The sequence below is a fragment of the Paralichthys olivaceus genome, chromosome 8, assembly GCF_024713975.1.
Source record: "Paralichthys olivaceus isolate ysfri-2021 chromosome 8, ASM2471397v2, whole genome shotgun sequence".
In the NCBI taxonomy this organism is placed as follows: domain Eukaryota; kingdom Metazoa; phylum Chordata; class Actinopteri; order Pleuronectiformes; family Paralichthyidae; genus Paralichthys; species Paralichthys olivaceus.
In genome coordinates this window covers 9,398,161-9,421,857 of record NC_091100.1, presented here as the reverse complement: position 1 = coordinate 9,421,857, position 23,697 = coordinate 9,398,161, and the positions used below count along the sequence as shown (strand labels likewise).

The 23,697-nt window shown below is 42.4% G+C and overlaps 1 protein-coding gene across 1 annotated transcript; it reads left to right on the top strand.

Annotated features, from left to right (window-relative positions):
• The first annotated feature begins 200 nt into the window (after positions 1-200).
• Positions 201-23,598, top strand: mxd4 (MAX dimerization protein 4). Its single transcript, XM_020101144.2, has 6 exons — positions 201-461; positions 977-1,076; positions 3,995-4,024; positions 16,830-16,944; positions 18,291-18,453; positions 18,758-23,598. Exons 1-6 carry the CDS (start codon positions 398-400, stop codon positions 18,916-18,918), a joined length of 633 nt encoding a protein of 210 aa, XP_019956703.1. The 5' UTR covers positions 201-397; the 3' UTR covers positions 18,919-23,598.
• The last annotated feature ends 99 nt before the right edge of the window (positions 23,599-23,697 follow it).

Here is a 23,697-nt window from a genome sequence, read left to right as displayed (position 1 = left end):
GCCCGCGCACCTCTGCATCACACCAATCAGCTACAGAGGGGGGCGGGTGGCTCAGGCTGTTGCTAGGGTATGTCCCTCATGACTCTTTTTGTCCCGTCGCACCAATCAAATCGCGACTCGGCGTTCAAAGCCCGCCCATTGGTTGAAACGCATCCGGAGTGCCGGCCCACAGGCTGCTCTCATTGGGCGGAGTGTCTGTCAGTCAGCGGGCTGAGTTGTAGTCAGCCTGCTGTTGATAGTGTAGTTTCGAGTCACTAAGACTCAGAAGTGGAAACAGCAGCGAGCTCACACCTCTCCAACTGTTTTTATCATTTCAGCTCCGGCTACTTTATGATTTCTACATTCATGTAAATACATTATTTTTCTCTTTCTTTAAATAACAAAGAAGAAGAAGAAGATGGAACTTAACTCCCTGTTAATTCTGCTGGAGGCGGCAGAGTACTTGGAGAGAAGAGACAGAGGTAATTCAAGCTCAACTGACAACTTGACAGCGTTTCCTCCGCTCCCGGTTCATCCAGTGGATAAATAACAAGCTAAGGTGGCAGCTAGCTTAGCACGCTCTGCCGTCCGTAAAGTTTTAAACGTGCCCTGCCACAGTGCAGGTATGATGTCACTTGGTAGACGATGGGATGTGGAGCAGACGACGGGTGCAAAGTGGAGCTAGTAGCTTGTACGCGAGGAAATAACAAGTGTAATTCAAAATTCAAAGGATGTCATGTGTTTCTGGACATGTGTTAAGGCTGGGTTATAGCCAGAGAGAGATCAGTGAACAAGAGTGACATTGACAACAGCATCATAATGACCTGTATTGAACATGAGCTACACAATGCTATGTGTATGTACGCTATCTTGAATGTACATTTTTGCCTCTTTAAGCTGTGTCATGTTACACGATTTTTCCCTCAAAATGGCTCATTGGCAGCTCACTTTTCTCCACGATGACTGAACTCTATTCATTTCTGTGTCCTGTCAACAGAGGCAGAACACGGCTATGCGTCTGTTTTACCGTTCAGCAGCGACTTTTCCCGAAAGAAGACGAAAACCTCGCCAATTTCCAGAAAAAATCAGAACAATAGGTAAATATACGTCTGTCTCTTCTTTTCTTTCCTCACCCCCCCTTCACTGTTTGTATGTGAGCCCCCCTCCACACACACACACAATCGCACGCACACTGTTTTCATGCCTGGGCTGGGCTCCCTCTCCTCTGTTTTGGTCTCTCCAATAAACACTGCCACGCGTACACTGTCAACTCTGCTGCTCCCACTCTGCTACACATACACACACACGCACGGGCTCGCACGCACACACGCACATGCACACACGCACGCCTAAAACAAAAAACCCTCCCCATGCTGATACAAAACACTGTCGATATGCACAGAAGCTTTCGTGTTTGCTGCCAAGATCACATGCTTTCACTTGTGCAAAACTTTGATATCCCTACTTATGATTTGTGTGAGTGAGCGTTTGATGTGAAAGTAAAATGTCCTTAAGTTAGCCTGTGAGTATGTGTGGTGGTGGTGGTGGGGTCTTCTGATCAGGATATCAGCTCAACTTTTCTTCCAGTATAGGCATTTCTGCTAGAGCTATCACTTCCCATTAGTAAACACATTGAAGTTTCAGTTTCTGTTTGGTCCATTTAAACATCATAATGGTTAATATTTCATTCTCATCTACATAATGAAAAGATCTGTCCACCTCCAGATCGTTATTAGTGCTCATATTTCATATTAACACTGTGTTAATCATTGGCACACATGCAAAAGTTTCAAATATCCATCAAATATTTGTGTTGCTTGATTTGTAGTGTCATTTTAGTTTTAGTTTCCAGACAGAACACTGGCACATCAACATCAGACTAATAATTAAAAAAAAGCCATTGGGTAATATTAGTTTAGGGAAATGCAGTGAGCCTGGTTTCCTCAGTAGAGTTACATCATTGCACATCCAGCATGTACAACCACTGTTGTAATTACACTTCTTTTGACGGCATATGATGTTTTGCAAAATTCAAAAATTTTTTTTTTTGCAACCCCCTCCACATTCCTTTCATTATAATCTCCAACAGAATAACACAGTTAAGTGTGCGCGTGTGGGTTAGGGGTGTGTGGATGTGGCAGGTGGGTGTGGTGGCTTAAACAGACACCTACACACACAACGGAACAAACACTGGGTTTCATGCAACAGACCTGCTTTTCCCTCCTTTTTTTTTCTTGTGACTCCAAGTTTAGGGGACAAAATTCCCCATTGGGGAGTTAAAAACATGTTTCATGCTTGAACTGAAACCATGTTCTCAGTCTTGCAGAAGCTGGTTGTTAGTTGAAAATTTCAATGTTATCTTCGTAGCATCAACAACTGGTGTTACAGTGTTTGATATCACAGCCATAAATTCAAATTAAACAGTTAACATGTTTTGCAGTGGTGCATTATTCAGGGCATTCAGTTGCGAGTCTAATTCTGCACTTACAGAAAGAAGAACCCTGGTGGAATTTCCTTGTTTACTTGTAGGCTGTTGTTATAATCAAAACACTTCTAAAAAAAGAGCGAGACCTGGAATTTTACTGGTGAGACTTTTCCTGCTTCACCCCTCTGTCACACTAAGTATGACATTAAAATATAAATAGCTCAGATAATAAGGAAAAGACTGCCTAACTTTTTTTGACATCCTTCAAATCAGATTTGTATGTGGGGAAGAGATACACAGGGCGTTCTCTACACGAGTATGAGTGCTGGCACTTTTACATCCCATGTAAAAGGTGATAAAAAGCCACTTTGCAGGCCATCAGGCACAAGTTTATGACATCAGAACACATAGCGCTTTGCATGCTACATCATGCTATAAAGGTGTGTGTTAACCTGATGTTGTTACATTTCCGTGTGCAGTCTCTTCCTGTGAAGGGTGTCATCTGATTTCCTGGTCATGCCCTGTGCTTTGACTGGGACGTTCTCCACGGTTACCTAACTTCCTCCATGATGGATTAAGCTCTTTGTTGATCTATAGGTTTGGGTTATTGGTCAAATAATTTGTCCCTGTTGCATGGTCAACTGTAACTCCTTTTTGGTGCAGGGAGGGGATTGTCACAGACGCCGCTGCTCTGCGAGCTCAAGGGCTCCCAAACAGCTGAGGAAATCTGAAAAGGCCTGTTGTCAGTCTGGCCCTTTTTGTTTGTCGCTGTTTTTGTTTTTATTGCTGTGGTGGTATCCATGACGGTCTCGAGAACAGTGGGCCTGTTTCAGATGGACTGCAGTACCCCCACCCCTCAGCCCAGCTCTCCGGCTGCACATCATAATAGAGAGTCTCCTCAGAATAGCCCACACACTGAGGAATTCTGTAGCGTCTAGGCCTCCCAGACGACTGGGTGTGTTTTTATCCTATGTCCACGCTGCTGCTCGGTCAGCGTGCAGCAGCAACAACAGCGGTGCATGCATGCTGTTTGTATGGGTGCTGGGTGAGCCAGCAGGAGTGTGTTGTGTAGTGTCACAGATGTCTCTCTTGCTCTCTCTCTCTAGGCCATCTTTGACCTCTGGTCCTCAATCTCTGACAAAATGTCACATGGACATGGAAAGAGATTTTAAACATCGAGCCCTGTTTTTGCATAGTTGTCATGGCTTTCTATTTTACTGAAGGTGTGACCAAGTTTCTGGATGTCTGTGCCCTTTATTCACCCAATCAGAATTAACATGCAAGTTTCACATTACTACGTTTCTTCTCGTGCTGCAATCAAAAGCCTTAGAGGCTCCTGGAGGCAGAATGAAAAGAAAGAGCTGATTTGTCCTCATTTGATCTCTTGACATATTTTCCCCGAATGCTTCTCAGATCTGCTGATACTTGGCGCTGACTTCCAAATGTCTTTCTTCAATCTGTTTTACATGTACTACCCACGCCTCTCTCGTTGGGATTATTTATAATATCCCAGCATAACTGTTTGTATAGTATTCTTGGTACACGTTGTCTTGACACTCATCTGTGTCCTTTGTCTGTTTGGCCTTTCAGATCGTCACACAACGAGCTGGAGAAACACAGGTAAGGTGGCATCTCAGGTTCTTTCACCTACCCCATCTCTCTCACATCTGATTCGCGGTCATATCTCTAGTCAGCACAATAGAATTCCTAACATATTAAGTAAAGGGATGCTGGCTGTGGGGGGAAAAACCATCAGATATGTTTCTCTCAGTCAGAAGCACCAGATTGGATCAGAGGTCATGTTCAAAGAGCCACAGATTTAATCAATTAATTCCTCGTGTCTCAAAACTGATAGTAGGCTGATTTCAAAGAGCACCTTCGTGTCGATGAGATCTGTCTCCATTTCACGGATGAAACTCGTTACCTTGTATGGAAGGGGAATCCTGTCAGTAATGTGATAATCCTGCCCAGTCTGATGCTGCAGGCAGAGGCGGGGGGCTGAATCTGGCCCTCGCTTGTCATTTCTCCAAACTGAGAAGGCCAGAGACAACACACACACACACACACACACACACACACACACACACACACACACACACACACACACACACACACACAAACTGTGATCCTGCTCTACTACTCCCAGCATGCACTTCATTGCAACTCAGAGACTTATTCTTTTCTTTTACCCCCTTGTGGGTGCAGGGTTCAGCTTGTGGTGGTGTGATACACTTGCTCATTAAAGGCACAGACATCTGTTTTGACATCATTAACAGTGGAAGTGACTCCACATTGATACAAGACAACCTAACTTCTGTGGAGTTTGGTCGATGCAGTAAAACGTTTTTATGGTAGTTTTGTTCTTGCATCAGTTACCTCAGCTGACTTGTCGAAAAACTGCCTGCCTAAGGATTTAGGGAAACAGCTGATGTGACTTTCAGCACGTGAGCCAGGCTGAGATGGGTGTGTGGGGCTGCGTGTGTGTGACACACTATCACCGACATTGAGGGATTGGGTTTTGCCAGTCACATGTCTGAGTGAGTAATGGATGTGTGTAGTGGGAGAGAGAGAGAGAGAGAGAGAAGAAACAAGTGCAGACACATTCCTCTCTGACCTGAGACACAGAGGAGGAGGCCAGGGCCGATTACACTGTGGTGAAGTGTTGAGACACCACTTACCTCATGTCCAATGACGGGGTGTGGTGGCTTAGCAATAGAGTCAGTTCCAGTCTAACTGACAGTTCCATCAAAGTCTTCCATAATCAGTTTACTCACTTCCCTTGTCACCACTAAGGCCCCATGTTTCTAAAAAGACGTTTTTTTTAGACATTCAGTGCAGTGTCATCACTGTAATGTTAAAACATGCCACTTCTTTCATTTATTCTCTACGATTATAGCAATGAAATGAAACTAACCTTAAAGACAAGTGAAGCATTATTCTGTATTCTTGTCTTGTCCTTATTTCCCCTGTTTGTTTTTCCACCTGTGACTGTGTTTAAGCCTAAATTTCAACCTACTAATTTGTAATAACAGGCCCTTTAATGACGAGGTATCATCATGTTCCTTTAAAACATAATGCATCCTGATACTGGACTTGTGTCTTCAAATTACATTGTCATTACTCCAACATGCAGGTGTTAAAGGTTGAAACTCTCTTTAGGCTTTAGCACGATCATGTATGAGGCATTTGTAAGTAGCGTATATTTACCTACAGAATAGTTTTTAAGGATATAATATGTAACAATTCTTAATTAAAATATCTAAAATCGACTAGACCCATGTTACATATTTTGTTGACTTGTGGATTTACATTAAAGCCACAATTTTTCTCAAGGTAAGGGGACGTTTCATTTTGGTCACTTTTTAATTGCATTATATCCACTTTACCTGTGGCTTTCCTTGTCTCTGCTACAACTTCTGGGGCAAACAACGTATGACGACGGAAAAATCCACTGTTAGCCAGTTAGCAGTTTTTTTCCTTCCAGTGTTTGTATCAATTCATTGGCGTTTTGCTGCATAATGTGAACCTTAACCGTGAACATGATTTAAGCCTGAGATAGATTTTCATTGGCAATGGTGGTGAAGACAAGGACTCCCATGATCCCACACTGCTTCACGGCATCATCGAACTAGGTCTTTTGATATTGTTTTAAATGAGACCACAATTGGCAAAGTTACATATTGTACTTTTCACTAATATGTAGTGCTGAAATGATACTTTGGTTAATTGAACAACAGGAAATTAATCAACAAAAATTCTGACTCCCATCTAAGTCATTTATTAAGCAAACATACCAAAGAATTTGCTGATGCCTGTGACTCAAATGAGGATTCTTGCTAACTTTCTCTGTTTTGCATCGCATGGTGAATTTTTCGGGGTTTTGTGACAAAACAAGCAATATATAAGACATAACTGTATGTTTTCAGAACTAACAATGGGCCTTTTTCACAATTTTGTTGACCAAACGATACATTTCTGACAAAAAAAAACTACCTTAAAATTAATTATTTGCAGCCCCAGTGATATGCTATATTGATTCATATGAAACCAACATTTTCAGTCGGTTGACTGTCTGTCTATCTGCTGCTGATTCATATGAAAACCAAAAGTCCAGCTGTCCTGTCCAACCTGTTCAATGACCTTGTGACTAGTTTGTAAAATTTGCTGAAAGCCCTGTTCAGCCCTGTTTCCTCAAGTTTGACATCCCTCACACCCCTCAGACAACCACCCCAGGGAGGTGATGACTCACTGTCTTTGTGTGGTCATGTGTTTGTGTGTTTAGTTCTCATACAGACACATCCTTTTACTGATAGTCACAAGGCTGACAGGGCGACTAATGGACGTCATTTGTTGAGGATAGTCTAACAGGGCTGTACCCAATAAGAATCTTGTGAGAGGAGTGCCCAATAGCTTACCTGGTTGAGCAAGTATGGAGACTTGAGTCCTTAACAAAATGTTTTGAGTGATCTGATCACAAGTGGACGGCTGTATACGTACAGGTGTTAATGCACCAGACTCTCATTGAGGACACATTGAGATCAGAACCCGCAGGCGTAATGCTACATTATTTTCAAAGTGTCTATGCTTGCTTTATGCTGGTTTTGTCTACGATGTCTGATAACCCAAACATCTTCAGACATTAGACATCTTGGGTGAACTGGTTTACCTGGAACATGATGAAGAATGAAAAATTGGAGGAGCATTGCTGCCTCCCACGGTTACAATAACACACTTGGTCTTGATGTACATAGAGAGATAAGATCACATGCAGTCACTTGAGTCACAGAGTTACATATGGGGACACAGTCAAACGCCAAGTGTGAAGCGATGTATTTAGAGCTGTCCACTTAGGACTGGATAACCTGAGACAAACGTTAATGCCAGTGAGATCAGGGCCTGAGTCAGATGTTTAGAATCTCTGCTGCAGCCCGAGCTCAGCTGTGACTGCACAGACCATCAGAAAGGGTGACTCTGCAGGTTTTTCTTTCCTCTCTCATCATTGCATCGACACAGGACAGAGCTGCAGAGCATCAGCTTGACATTTCTGTGAAACCGAATGCTTCTTGTGTGGTTGTTCTCCGCTGGCATTGCTTCCTTCCCATTTCTGACTTCAGCCGCCGCTCATGACGCCTGTGACGACTCGTGCCTGCCACAAGTTTCCCTTTCTCGTTATGCCAAGAAGTTGTGAAAGCATACAGACGTTTTTTGCTTTCCCACATATTGTTTGTTTACAGGAAATATGAGTCCAATCGCGTGAGGCTCGGGTAACTGTTGTTTGCAGTGCTTACCTCAATTGAGCAAAGGATTTACAGATCTATTTTTATCTCTCCAGTCGCCACGCATGACTTTCAGGTGCTCTTATTTTCATTTTCGAGATCCATCAGCGTTTGCAGATTGATTTCAACAAATGGTATTTTTTTACTGTAAGCTGCACAGCATATCCCACCGCAGATGATGTGCAGCAACTGTGCAACACCTCTTGAACTTGACTCTAAATTTACACAAACTTCACGGACACAGGAGCAGACTCTCAGTTTGTCACAGTCTAATGTTCTCTTTAATAAAATTTACTCTGTGTCTCCTACTCCCAGCTATGATGAATGACTTATTTGGTTTTGAGGAGCTCTCTCCCATTGAGTGAGGTACATCTATGTGCAGTGGGAGGGAGAGACATCCACTGTCCTGTTACTTCACCTGTTTACATTCTACTCTTTGTCTCCTTTTTTTCTCCAGAGACCACATCCGTTTTTTCTGTTATCTTTTTTCCCCTTACTCCTCATTTTTGCCCTCTAAAAGTGTCTGAGTCAGCAGAAACCTGAGGCCCTAGAGAGGAGAAAGCTCCTGCTCATCTTTGCCCGTTTCCACTCTTTTGAGGGTGGAGGAGTTTCGAAGGGCATTTTAATGTGGATTGTAAACTACACAGCCTCTGTGAACTCATTATGTCATCATCCTGCTTTTAAATGTTTTTACATAAATGTCATGACTGCCTCTAACAGGCTATGAGATTAAAAAAAACAAAACAAGTGCTGGCAGTTTCTTATTTACGTTTGAGTTTTGGCTTTGGTGTGACGTTCACATGCTCACATGGCTTTTGTTTTTAACTTCCTCAAATGTCACAACGTCAGTTACATTCCTCACATCTGTTGCTCATAAACTACCAGTAATGACTGATGAATTGTACCCCATGTTGGCCATGTTGTAATCTGTAGGAAAATGTATATTCACGATGAAATCAGTGAATGCTGTGGTTGTGCCACATAGATAAAATATTTATAATTTTATATGGAAATAAGTAAATACATGTAAGACTGCTACTTATTATTTTTTATCAACTAGATACATTTTTCCTTATCATTTTGTTTGTAAAATGTCACAAAACAGAAATAAACAAATGTCCTACAGCTCAAAGTGACATTTAAAAAAGCTTGTTTCATCTGAACAACAGTTGGAACTCTTATTATTAGATAAGAGAGAAAAAAACATTAATTCCTCACAATCAAGAGGGATATTTATTGTGAAAAGCTTTGGAGGTTAATTTTTGGCTTGTCTGGATAATAATTGACTGATTTTTGGATTAACTAATGGAAATTAAAATTAAATAAATAAAACTTAATAGATAAAATAACCACTGCCTCTGTCAGGCTAATATAGTGAGTAAAATGGATTAAAATAGCACCAATTTTATCAATTTGATGAAAAAAATCAAATACAGTATAAGTAATCCTTTTTATTATTATTACTTGCCATGGACTAATACAACTAGATACTGCATATAAATGGGATATCTGTTATCTCCCGATTTCTTTAGTCATATTTGTTCAACTTTAAGACTTGGTTTGTCCAAATTTGTTCCACATTTACTGAAGTCGGTGTGGCTGTGGCCTCAAGACAGTCTGGGTTGTAACTGCTGAAAGACTCTACAATAAGAGACGTGCCACAGCTGGAGGTCAGTGGCAGAGGTCACATAAAATTTCTCCACCCTGAGGTCACCGGGTGCTGAGAGGTTCTTCAATTTTCTCAGGTCAGACCGGCTGTGGTTACTGCACTTCGTGGACAATTGTGTTTGCATGATGCCTGCAGGGTGATGTGCACTGGCTTTTTGTGCATTTATAACCTCACGCAGACATTATTTGAGTATGTGAATGAGACTTGTGTAGACCTACATTGAGGTGAGAACATTCCTTTTCCCTCTCAGGTGTTGCTCCTGCAGGCTACACCACGTTTCTGTGTCAGTAACTTGATTCGCTGTTGTAAAGTAGCTGATGATCATAAAAACAACGTGGGATGCACTTTAACAAGGTGTTTGCATGGCTTTTGTTTCTTATTTAAAAACAATAAAAAGAGAGAAGTGAAAAGGAGGAGGCTGAAGAAATTCTTGAGTGCTGTCGAAGGGAGGGACGGGAGGCAGTGTAGGACGTGGCTGCTCTGTGTGTCGAGCAGGCAGCTTGAAATTCAGGTCAGTGGAGTATGCAGACATACACTGGAATGTGCAGTTAAGTAAGAGAGGGGGTTTAGGGGGAAGAGTTTGTGGGTGGATGGGGGTCACAAAACTAGCAGAGTATTACTAGAATGCTTTGCAGATGCATCCACGTTCGGCTTTGCTTGTTTTGGATCACAAGGGAATATTTGTTTGACTATGGATTGAATACTGAAAAGATTAGAGCTGCAGGCATTCCGTCATTTGTCAATCTGTTCTCTTCCCTCCTTTATTCTAAATTATATTACGTTCCAAAACAGCAGCTGTCAACCTTTTTTGGCTTGTGACCTTGAAAAAGATTCCTAGCCACAAGTTGCATAAGTCTGACGGTTGTGACTCTAGCTCAACCAAAGTTTTCTCCCTCATGTAAAGTTGGAGGAAATTGAAGACAGTGTTGTTCTGTTTGTAATCTCACGACCTCTCAGATTTTAGGCGTGTCCAGATCCTCAAACCTGACTCCACCACGCTGCTCCTCTCAGAAGTAAACAGCCAAACATTTTACAGTCAACACGGAAGCTGGAATCCTCTCCTGTTCCTGTGTTAATCATTGACAAGGATTCATTATAAAACCAGTCAGGGGGGATGTGGCTATTGAGCTCGCTGAACTTGTCCCTGCTAGTCTGTCCAACATTTGCAGATGCACTTTTCAATGCATGCAGCACCAAGGCAGCTAATGTCCATGTCCATCATTGTTGAAGCACACAGGGAAGCCTTTATTTTTCATCCTCTTGCATGTTCTGCTCTTTAAATTCAAGGGAATGATACGACTACTATGAGTGCACAAGTGGTGCACAAGGTGCGAGTATAGTGTAACTAAGTCCCTCCCTCCTTTCTTTGCTGATGTTGTGGCATGTTCAAGTTTCTGTTTGTGAGCAATCCCCATGATCCTGCTGTTTATAGGAGACATCTGTCTCACCTCGCAGTTGTCACTCCACACTGGGCGGGCGTGGCTTCCTTGACGCCAGAAAACAAATACAGTTTGTCCCAGATGACTGACATTGCATATCAGCAGGATTTAAAAAAAGCCTCCCGTGTCTCCCTGTGTGTTTCCGTGTGTCCCGTCTCGCCGGCATGGGCACAGTGGCAACTCCCTCTGCCAGTTTCACATGATTTGCTTTTAATGCTCTTATTTTTCTACTCTCTTGCTTTTTCGGAGACGGCGCATCAGATCTCTGTTAAATGTAAACATGTTCAGGGCAGGGCTGGAAGGTGACAGCGAGACTGATGAAGTGGGCCGCTGAAAGGCCCAGTGTGTGTGTGTGTGTGTGTGTGTGTGTGTGTGTGTTGTGTTTGGCCTCTGGGTGAGGCCCCTCACCACCTCCAACCTCCCTCCATCTGCCTTGTTACTCCCCAGAAACCTGCCAGCCAGATGTGGAGCCACTTCGCTGGCAACCCCAGATTCCACCACCTCACCATGGTGATCCACACTCACACAACGCAGCCCCCACTTTCACTTCACTGAACAGAGCTGCGCTGTAAACAGACGGCCAGATGCAGAAAATTTGTGCTTTGGAATAGTTCTGGGGGTCTTTTTGTGACCTATTCTAAATTTAAGAAAATTTTAAGAAAACTTATATAACTATATAAGTTGGCACCTTTTAGAAATAGAAAGAAACATAAGGGCAATTTTTGCCTTAACACACAAGTTAAGTAAAAACATAATTAAATTAATTTGGAAGGCGGGTGATTAAATATATTACCAATTAATTTGGAACTGAAAGTGAGCGCATCCAAAATGTGGATAATAATCCCTGATTGTGGATCCGGTTCAAAACCATGGATAACAAAAGTGGGTAAACCTTATCTTAAGTGATGTTGCTGCATTTCCTGATCTAAGCAATGAACCTGATGAGTCCACTTTCATAATAGCTGATAACAAATTTGGCCAACAGTTTGAATAGTCATTTAAACCCTTAAAAATACATATAAAATCTCTAATTTGGAGACAGAACCTCTGCATTTTGAGATTAAATCTTCAATGTCGCCTTACAGCCGAGTCGACCTGGCAGCATATCTTCCATGCTGAAGTCAAAACAACACCATAGACCGAATCAGCTCCTGCAGTGGTGTCTCCAGATGACCTTTGACCTTGGTGGAGCGGGTTTGGCCCGGTGCCAGACAAGCCACTCAGTGCTGTGCATATGGGTTGAGGAATGCGCTGGGCTGCAGCAAGCTCATTAGACAGTGCAGTGAGTGAAGGGCTGTTGTTTGTGCTATAGACTTCTCAGGCCGAGCGCAAGTTTTTTCAAAATGTGGCGATAGATTCACAATCCCAGACCACTGGATGGCTGCAGGACTAATGTCACCAGAATAGTGTGTCTGAACCATTAGGTGTTTGTTGACACTGTTAAAACTGGTTATCTACATGCCAAGCTGCTGCAGCTACACTTCTCGCTTTTGACTTGAGCAGCAAAACAATACATTTCATGCTTTCTCCCCTCCCAAAGTCTGACCAGGTCTGTGAGAAAGACCCGGTCTGTACCCAGTAACCTTGGAGCTAAGTCAGCAGTTTAAAAAGCTTGCTCCAGTCTCAGCAGCATGCAGCCTTCTGAGCTAAAGTTCCTTTTTATTTTCTCCTCTGTCTCTGCCGATGGAAGAGGGAAGAGGAGGGGGAGGGAAGGCCAGAGATCAGACACAAATCATCCCGTGGTACTCCGCACGTGAGAACAGTCAGGTGGTCATTTTCCTGCAGACATGACTCCCGAGAAAATCAGATTGCAGATTTACTATCACATCCTTAAATGCAGAGAAATTAAAGTCCAATTATGCAGTTTTAGCAATTTTCACTTTCAGAAGAGTTTTTTTAGAGGTCAAATGCTGATGTTAGACCATAATACTGTATGTCTTTAGTGAATATTGCATGCAGTGTACATCTTAACTTTTGCACTTGCTGACTCACAAACCAGAAATCTGCCTCAACAGTCTCACACTGTTCATGACTTGAATATCAAAGATGCTCCTATTTTCAACTAAGAGAAATTGTAAAATGTCATGTGATACAGAGCCATGTGAACTGTATGCCCTCCATCAACGTTCACATACGTCTGGCGCAACACTTTGCATGGCTGTTTGAGGCATTTTGATAAACATTGCATGACCAGGGCTTGGCTAAGGAATAACAAACGTGAGTCAGGGAGGGTCCTAACTCCAAATCAGCTGTGCACTCTTGAAGAAAAACAGTGAGTGTGTCTCGCGGCAGGGGAACACGTGCTGCTGGGGTAGGGGTGAGGGGGGGGGCTGCTGTCAGGGACACACTGTCAGGTTTAACCAGGTTGTGTTTTATCGATATGTGTCAGAGACATGAAGCTTTTCTTAAGCAAGTCACAGTAAGGACGGACAGTGCAGGGTGCAGTGCCAGAGAGGCTCTGCACAGATAATATTAAAGGAGTTACATTATGCTTTTCAGGTTATCCTCATCTAGTGTATTGTTTTTTTTTTGTTTTTTTATGTGCATAAGGTCTGCAAACTGAAAAAAAGACCAAAGTCCACGGTAAAGAGAAAATACTCTTGAAGCTCCAGTAAAACCTTGTCAGTAGTCCAACCAATACTTTTGCACAATGCAAGCCAAGTGGCTATTCAGGCATGCCCACTAACAAAGCCAGGTAAAACAAGACTATTTAATCCACAAGCTAGAGGCAGTTGACCAATCACAACCATGGTACTCTTTTAAAGGAGTCATTTTTGGGATAGCATAAAAAGGTGGCACAGGGAAACAGCTAACCTGGCTATGGCCGAAGGTTAAAACAACTTTCTTTATCGGCTAAAAGCAACATCTTTATTCATTACAGAATATTTATTTGTTTTCATAATATATTATTTTGAATATATTAACATTGTTCCAAAAAAGCTCTAGTTGTACACATCTGCTGAAATAGCTGGTATGGTTTTCTTTCAGGTCAGCAAATTCGATTGTTGAGTGGCAAGTTGTCTGCTTTTGATTTAGGGTGTGAAAAAAGGCAGTATATCTGAAAGCTTGTTGGGTAAACAGTGGAGACATTCATTTTTATTTTTATATGGTTAAAAAAGGAGTGAAGGTGCATCTGTGCACATTTCTGCCCTCTGCATGCCAGGTAAAATATTCGGTGAGCATACAGGTGGAGCCTGTGATGAGGCCTGTGAAGTTTTGTTGGGGGAAAAGGTGGGTCGCTAGGCAGAATATTTGGGGAACGCCTTGTTTTTGTTTTTCATTACAAGAGAGGGAGAGGGGGGAGAACGGGGGGGAGGGTACAAGATGGTTGCCCATTGGCTCGAGTTACCCCTTGGATCATGTGTGAGTGCTGCCTGGTGCAGCTGAGCACACTGCACTCAAAGAGCCCTTTTTTCAACCCAAGAGAAAGTCATCCACTCGCTCAGACCCCACTCCTTTCCAAAAAAACACCCCTCTCCCCCCTGTGCTGCAGACCCCCAGCTCCTTCCTGCCTGCTTCCCCCTGGCTGGACTCCAAGTGCTTCATGTGGCTCGGCTGGGGCAGGTTGGAGGTGGGCCCCCACCCCTGTCCCCAAAAGACACTTGTTTTCCAGTGGGATGAGGGTGTGTTGATGTTGGCAGGGTGGAGTAGAGGGGTGGAGGGGGTTTAGCGGATGAGGGGAGGGCTTGAGGCTGGAGGCTGCCCCCTGGGAGAGGAGGAAATAAAAGAGTGCACTTTCACACGCCCTTTTTTGGGAATGCCTGTATGCACCTGTAGAGAGGTAGACATGGTTTTGAGGATATTTTTGTTTTCAATCAAAATCAAATTAGCTGAAATATCTGGTGTGGTTTTTTTTTGCTAAAATCAAATTAAAGATGCATTTTTCATTTAAAGACCTTGGATTATTATGTTTAGTCCCACAGGCCATCCTCAGTTGAACTCTGACTGAAACAGGCAGTGCTAGTCAGAGTTTCTTGTGAAAAACACAGGTGACGCCCTTCCTTAAAAAAGAAAATGAAACAGGGAAAATACTGTGCATGTGAAAAGATCACGTCCTTGTGCTCTAGCTGTGGTCTCCTGTTTGCTCTACTCCGCAGCCAGTCTCCAGAGAGCTTCGTTTCTCTTATTAGGTTGATTGTGGTTGCAGCGATGGCCAACGGAGACCTTGCATTGTTGGAGTTTGTTTACCGTTCAGTCGGAGTTAGCCAAAGGAACCGGAGAAAAGGGGAAGGCTAGCTCAGAACAAAGGAACGGTTCATGGACTAGCTTGACTAATGGAGGATTGAAGGCCTTTATGAACAAAGTTGAATTGCCCAAGGACAGAGAGGGGAGGTAATCTGCTGATAAAAAAATGTTGTGAATAAAAGCAGTCCTTTACAATATCCATACAAAGTCACTGCATGACCATGCAGAGATTAGCTTTGTTGAGCTGCCACTATCACTGCATTAAACATCTAAATGCTGCATCCAGTGAGTGTTTACTTGGCAGTTCAGGGTCGCTGGCCTGCAGGGCTTTGGCAAGGAAGCAGTGTTTTCTGAGGTCATGATTTGTCATCAGTTCAGCCGTTCAGGACAGATGAGGAAATTCTCATGGCTGTCATTTTGGTCGTTGATGGTTTTTGCACCTGGTGACTGTGGTATACAAAGATGGATGACGCATCTCCACTTCCTCCCATTACCCAGAAATCAAACTAAAATATCTGAACGCTGCCAATACACACGCTCAACCAATCATGAGTTAGTGTCAGCTGTCAATCATCACATTTATGTGTACTTTTATTTTGCAGTTTGGTCCATGGCCCATCCACTAACATGGTGGAGGTAGGGTTCATAACACATACTATGACCAGCCACCAGGTGGCGAGCAAGAAGTATTTAGCTTCACTTTTGGGAAGCAGTCATGTCGTCTAGTCTGTGCTCGAGGTTAAAGACTCACTCACAGTTTTTGGGTCAAGGAGGTGGACAATATTAATGCAAGTATTTTGAGGTTGGACTGAGGTACTCTGCATACTAATTAGTAATTATGAGTATTTGTTTGAATATTGCAAGAATGTGAATTTATCAAATGGTGTCACACAAACAGGCAAAACCAAAAAGGGTTACATAAATATAATGCCACATGTGGTTCTTCAAATGTGTGTCACATGTGGGTGTATTTTGTTACTGCATGAGTGAATAATGTGTCCTTTCTCACGCTGTCTTATTGTTGATGTTTTTAAAAAAAAAATCTATATCTGGTTAGCTAGCATTGGTTGTTGCAGTGAGCCTCAGTTAATTACATGTTATTTAGACTATTTATTTGTTGGAAACTGTGAGGATAAAGTCAGGTTGGTAACAGATTCATAATGTTAAATAAAGAACAGAATAGTGATTGTGGATGAGTGTTCGCACTGCAGAATGATAAGGATTTGAAAGTAGTTTTCTAGAACCTCTGGATGTTCTGAATATGTGTAACCACAGAATGTGCACCCCCTCAACCCTTTGAACAAGCAGGCTCTCACAGTCAAGTCACAACTGAAGCCAAATATGCAGGGCTTCACTCTCTGATCTAATGTTAGGTCACCATTTTAACTGCTCAGTATGTTTTTCGGACCTAGAAGTCAGAGGTTACATCCACATTAGAGTGTGGATACCTGACCTGTGACTATTGGGATCCGTCGCAATCCATCGAGTTGTTTAAAACTCTGGGGATGCATTAAATTGGAGACACTTGGAACCTATGACACAGTCACCTGCATTCGTCCTCTCAATCACAACCAGACAAACAGCAGCAGACAAAATGTTGCCAACACTTATTGTCAGTATAAGACACATGCATTTTCAGATGTGCCAGTACTACTGAATAACAGAGATCATTTTGAAATGAGTACACCATTTTAAAAAGATAACATATTAGTATGGACGTAGCCAGAGTATACGAGGAGCAGTATTTGTTTGTGCACTTCAGGGATGTGTGGATATGCTCTTGTCAGTGTGTTTCTCTCCAACCTTTTCTGCTGGTTGATTTTGTGCTGACTCACCTCATGCTTGTGTGTTTGCAGACGTGCCAAACTACGGCTGTACTTGGAGCAGTTGAAGAAGCTGGTGCCTTTGGGTCCAGACAGCACGAGACACACCACACTGAGCTTGCTGAAAAGGGCCAAGATGCACATTAAGGTACTAAAATAACAGCTCTGTGGAAAAAACAACACTTAAGATGACAGCCGTGTTTGATAAGGTATGGACAAGAACTATAAATATGATAAGTCCATTAATCGTTCGTGATTGACCAATCAAAACCTTTTCTGGCCAAAAAACAGCAATTTGAAGACATCACTGTGAGCTCTGTCAGTTAAATGTGATAATTCTGATCATTTAAGATCAAATAATCAATTTCTCCCGAATAATAATTGAAAGACATCTCAAACGTTTTGTGAAGAGAAATGTTTGCTGTTCTAGTGTAGACTTAAAATAGATTCAGTTCTCCTTGAGTTCCTCGTGCACCCAACTCACACTCTCTGGTTTTCTCCTTTGCCTTCTTAAAGTGGTGTATTGTTCTCTAATCTTTCAATCAGGTGTTCAAGGAATGCCAGAAAAAATAGCTCCCAAGCCTGAAAGGAAAAAACAAACAAACAAGTTAATAAAGTAGAATAACACAGAATATTTGGTGGCTGATCTTTTGATACGTCAGAAATAATTGGATGTTTGGTGTGTTTAAGGCTGACTGTCAGCTCACAAACACAAGTGGTATTAAAAATACTTGTCATGTAGCAGATGAGAAGTAAATGTAAAAACAGTTTAGGACACGCTACACTGATCTTACTGTTTACCAGCAGCAACAGTGTGGTTGGTGGAAAATCTAGACGTCGCAAGGTTTAACCCTTCATTTCCTGTTTTTATGCACATCCTCTCTGCACTAATTCTCGTCACCGTGTTGTGTCTTCTCGTATCACAAGGGGCCATGTGTGTTCAGCTCCGCTTTGATTCACCACCGAAAACTTTCATATGCAAACAAGGAGCAAGATCTAATCCCACACTGAGTCAAACTATTACCAGAGCTTACATTTCATTTTTGCTGTCTAACTTCAGGCAGTCACTTTGCCACTTCATGATGAAATTTTACAGTTGTTGAATAGACTCTTGTGACTTTGGCTGAGGCCTGATTGGTAGCAAATGAAAGATGGGTTCATAAGATTTCACATTTATTTTCAATGTCATTAGTTACAGCATCTGCTGATTTTTTCGTTGGTTTTTACTTTTCCTCTTTTCTTTATGAGACAAGAATATTATGTATGCTATGCATCTACTTATTTTAATTGATATGATTGTCACAGGCTGGAAATATTAATTTATCTTTGTGGGATACTATTTCTGAACCACATTTGTTCCATGGCAGAGGTAGTAATGGATCAATAATATTCATACAGTATACATGTGTACACTTGAAAAAAGAGAGTGAAGATGGAAGTGTTTGTGCCCAGTGAACATTATCTCTAACTCTTGTGTTGTTTGTGTCTGTGCAGAAGCTCGAGGAGCAGGACAAGAAGGCTTTGAATGTGAAGGAGCAGCTGCAGAGAGAGCACCGCTACCTCAAACGCCGCCTGGAGCAGCTCTCAGTGTCAGGATCTGTGGAGCGCATTCGCACCGACAGCATGGGCTCTACCATCTCCACCGACTCCGAGCAAGGTGCGTAGTGGTAGTAAATCATGGATTAATCCATCAGAGAACCTTGTATGTTCCAAATCTGGAATTTTTATTATGGGGATCTGAGTTCCGTATATTTACTAATCCTGGATGCAGTTTTTTTTCAATGGATGGGGATTTAGCTGTTTCTCCAGGGTTAATGGTCGCCGAAATCCAGGTCTTATCCACAGGTGTCCTAATAAATACGCCCATGGTTGGGTGGAAATAAACAGTTTTCTCCCTCTTGCTCTGTTTTCAAACAGTGCTGAAAATAACCCTGTGTATTTTCTTTTCTTTTTGCGTGCAGAGGTGGACATCGAGGGCATGGAGTTCACCCCCGGCGAGGCAGACAGTTTGGACAGTATTAGCGACGTCGAGGAAGAGGACCACTACAGCCTCCAGAGCAGCTCTAGCGACACCAGCTACACAGCCACACATTCCCACAGACTGCAGCCGCACCACTGTTAGACACAGCGTGACCATCCATCTCCCAGCCAGCTTCCTCACCTGTACGTCCATCCTCTCACTCAACCTTCCCCCAACCATTTGCCATCTCCGCCTACTACCTACGTCAGACCAGTCCACAACGGCGGCACACCCTGAACCAGTTCCACCTTTCCTGGCCCTGGGTTTCCAGGAAACACATGGGGCTAAAAAGCCACTCAATCCTTCCTGACCCCCATCCTGACCACTGACCCTACCTCACCCTACTGTATCCTGCCTGACCCTCCTCACACGCCCTGCCCTCCCACTGCCCTCACAACCGCTACCAATTGTTGCAACAGGCTCAGACAGAGCAGGTCAGAGTTTGTGGTTTTTATCGGGAACTTGTGTGGTGCGTTTGTCAGCTTTGACTTGTTGATCAGGAATTTTTTTGTGTTTGTCTGTGTAAAAATGTTTGAGAGGTCAGAAACAAAATTTCTTCACATGGCAATCATACACGGACAAGGCTTTGCACTAAGTTTGTAATGTTAATGCCAAAGCACTTCTATTTGTTCTGCAACATTAGGACCTCGAAAGCTATTTTAATTACAAAGTATCTTCCTTATACATAATTTGATTCACGGGAGTCGTTACCGCAGATTTCCTGCTTGTTTCTTGAAACATTTGACATTGCTTATTAATTTTCTTAGTAAGAATCAGATGACAATCTTGATACCACTGTCATTTCTGTCAGTTTTATGAGGCAGCCAGTTAGCGTAGCTTAGCATATAGACTGGACAGGGGTGAAGCTAAATAACTAACATTTTAATATTTAGCTTGCACAGACGTTAAAACTTTAAAAGCTGTAGAAGTGCTTGTAGATGGGTTTCTTTAGCTGTGGACAGAGCCAGGTTAGCTTTTTCTAGTCTTCAGTAAGCTAAGATAAACTGCTGCAGGGTGTAGATTCCTCTTTACCACACAGGCTTGGGAACTGCATCAATTCTCTCAACTAATTCTTACCAAGCAAATAAGTGTGTTTCCCAAAATGTGGAATTATTCCTGTGTGCTGTCAATGCGTTGCAGTGCTTCTGCAGCAGCATCACTAAAAATAGGACTTTTTCCATCAGCTACTTTTGTACACAATTAACATCCTTATAACCAAACGTGGCTGATTTTTGGCCAAAGACAACCTGAAAATGTTTCAGAGCTGTAGCAAAGAGGAAAGGATGTAAATAGATGTACAGTTACTGTCCAAAACCTCCATGTCTCCCCTGGTTGGGTCGCCTAACCACTACTCCACACTACTGACCACTACACTATACCACCCTATAGTGTGGATGGACTACTATGTCTCGAAAAACATGGAGTTGCCTCAAAACTAAAACTCTACTCTGTAAAGATTGGTCTAAATCTTTTGTCTCAGTAGCGAATTGATGTAGCAATAAATACATGAGGTGGGCGCTTCCACTGAAAAATGACTCTGGTGGAACATGAGGTTTTACTGCAGTTTTTTTCCTGTAAATGGTGAGTGGGTGAGTTGCAGAGAGAGGACCTGCAGAAAAAGAGGGGCAGCTTTCCTTTTTCTTTTTAACGAATGGGTCCTTCTCTTTTTCTACCCACAATTCCATCTACCCAGCATTGGCATCTTTCTACAGCTCTGTTACTTTTTCAAGCAGTGTGTGTGTGTGTGTGTGTGTGTGTGTGTGTGTGTGTGTGTGTGTGTGTGTGTGTGTGTGTGTGTGTTTTTCTCTCGCTCTGATTAACAAGTCAAAGCTATAAATGTGGAAAAAAAGTCAAAACTAAAAAAGGACCAGCTCTAATGATTTGTCTAGGCTTTTGTTTTTAGCCAACGTAGAAAATTAACAATATCCAGTTGAACTTTTGATTTTAACAACTATAACAAAAATTTATTCTGATTCTCTCTCTCTGCTAAAAGTTATGTATTTTTGGAGCTTCTCGGTACTGCTGAAGACCGATGCAGATAAGATTCCTCTCCGACTCGTCTTTAACCTTATGCACAATCATCACTATTGACAGACTGAAGTCTAATTATCATCGCGCCTCAGTCTTTCAGTCTTTAGGGCTCGGCGTCCCGACACTTCAAAAACAAAAAGGGCCGATCCATCGTGGCAGGTCTGACCAAAAAAACTAAAAAGTACCAGACTCAAAAGAAGAAAAAAAAAAAAAAAACTTACATACGAAAAAAGCTACTCGTCACCTAAAGTGAATCTAGCCAGTGTAGTCTATATTTCTTGTATAAAATTTTGTATTATATTTTCCTAAATGTGCTCTTGTAATGAAAAGACAAAAAAGAGTGAGTATATCTATCTATAAATATATATAGATATAAAAATATATATATATGTTTGTGTGAATGTGTGTGTGAGAGAGAGAGACAGAAAGGAGGCCAGGCTTGTTGAAGGGAGAGTGGGGGGATGGGAGCTGATACACTGGCCCCTCTCCCTTGGTTGACTCTCCTGCTGTAGTTCTGTGCCTTGGTGAGCCTCCGACCCCCCCCCCCCCCCAACTCCCTCCTCCCACCTCCCCAACCTGCAGTCCCTGCTCAGGTAACACTCCCCTCCTCTTTATCTCGTCCACCCTCTTCTTTCTCATCTCCTCCTCCCTTTTGTGGGGCTGAAATGCCAAAACAATTCCATAAGCAAGAAGAGAAGACCGCATTACGAATAAAGACAAAAATAAAAAGCCCCTCCAGTCTCTACTGAGAAACCGCTGTTGTACAACATCCTGTCCAGGCACCCCCCCCCAACACACACCTCTCGACACCCAATCATCTGCCACTGTCACGGAAAAAAACAACAACCACACACTGGTAATCTCCCATGGCAGCTTCCAGTCGCCCCCATATGGTCATCAACAGGGTTCAAAACTTTTGGGCTTGAGGCATGTGTCTATACATTTTTTTTTGGACATTTTACTATTATTGTATGTTGATTACTGTGCGTTTGTTCAGTGGGAGTCCCTGGGAGACGAGCGATAAAAAGAATAATCCAATTGATGGCAGCTTAAGGTGTTATCCTCAACGCTCCCAGTGGTTCATCCCCAGAATAGTGTTACCCATTGATCAGGGGACCTCTTGAGACACAGCAATATTACCATCTTGTGCTTTCTGAGGGAGGGAGGGCGGGAGGGAGGGGGTCGTTAAGACAAGCAGGTGGTTTTGCTTTTGACTCTGTGGTGCATTTTTTTGGTGACCAACTCTTTATTTTGTTTTGATGAATTTTACATCCTATCTGCACTCTCTCCACATACTGCAGCAGGGCAAAAAATTCATGAGATGGAAAAAAAACTTTTTCTTTTTGGAAAGGTCGTTCTTCTCTTATCAAGAGTTTACATTCATGTCCAAGAATTTGTACATGACTGTTTGTAGCATAAATGTCCTTCTATTTGTTGGTCAAATGAACAACTGAGTAAACCATAATAATGGGATATGATTATTCTCTTGCACAGAACCTCCCAGTAAGAAAGATAAATAGAGTGAATTGGATGAGCTGAGGGCCAGATATGAGATTATTCATTTTTCAGTGGCAACATTGACAAATGTACATAGCACATACTCAACATGAGTGCGTTATGGTGGTTAAACATTTAGTTTGAATGCTGAACAGGTGGCATTAATGGAAACTCTTTAAATATAAATAAATGTGCCTTTGAAAATGTTATTTTCGTAGAAGAAAAAGAGAGAGGGGATTGTAACAATTAAGGAGGACTGTATAATCTGTCACAGTTGCTCTTATTTTTTAACCCTAACAGAAGATGTTACTGCTTCTTTTCTCAAAACAAAAGTTAAGGCTTGTGTCAAAAAAGTTGACAGGAATCCTCATTGAACTCTGATCAAAAGAAAGATCAAAGCAGAACTTCAACACAAAGATGGGTTCAGTTTTACAAACTTCAGAGATCGGGGCAGAACAGGTTTGATGTTTTCTTTCTTTTGCTGTTGCACAGAGATTTACTTCAGTGTGTTGGGTTTTTTTTTTTCTTCCTCTTTTTTCTCTAAAGAGCACAAAAGCACAGCGTGATGTTTGGGGAAGTCAGCAGGCAGAGACAGAGAGAAACAGGGTGGCTGGGTTGTGGGATGAAATCGGGGTGAAGCAGAGATCGGGGACAGTCTGTGCAGAAAAGCTCCGGCAAGGCAGAAAAGTTTGTGCCCTCACATCCCAGAGCATGCTGAGCAATGGTGCTTTTGAAAAAAAACCGACTTCCATTAAATTTTATTCCTGCCAAATGAATAGTCACTTTTAAAACTAGTAAAGAGTTTATGTAATTCCAGCAGAACAGCTTTAACTACTTCTAGGCTTTAGGTCAGCTTTGCGCTTCCTGGACCCCAGCCTTTATGTCTTTTCTTCTTGTAATGTATCGAGTGACGCTCGCTCCACAGGAAGCGTTGCATCAACATTTCGGTTAATTTCTTGTTCCTGCTCTTGAGGAATAAGGGGTGGTTGGGATTCAGTGGAGAAGAGGATGGTGGCGAGTTTGTTGAGGCTGACACACTGTGCAGAGTAGGGAGAGTTCTGTGCCAGAGACCTGTGAATATGTTCCTTTTTAGCGGATGTGTAACATACATTCAGAAGATGTTATATAAGTTCCTTTTGTTTTGTGCGTGTGAGTGCGTGTTCATGAGTACCTGGTGCTGGCTATGTTTAGCAAACACTTGAAGGTCTTGTGCATTCTCTCATTGTAATATAATTAAAATGTTTTATACGTAAAGATGCCACAGCCTCATTATTGACCTGTAAAATGATTTGATACACTCTGTAGAACAGGCTTCTTTCTGAGAGGGAAACAGAAACTGTGACAACCGTCAAC

Bases quoted from the DNA above. Each gene is read 5' to 3' on its own strand.
- mxd4 (XM_020101144.2), top strand. From the start codon at position 398: ATGGAACTTAACTCCCTGTTAATTCTGCTGGAGGCGGCAGAGTACTTG. The intron at 1,077-3,994 runs GTAAATATACGT...TTGGCCTTTCAG, and splicing joins AGAAAAAATCAGAACAATAG to ATCGTCACACAACGAGCTGG. The intron at 18,454-18,757 runs GTGCGTAGTGGT...TTTTGCGTGCAG, and splicing joins CTCCACCGACTCCGAGCAAG to AGGTGGACATCGAGGGCATG.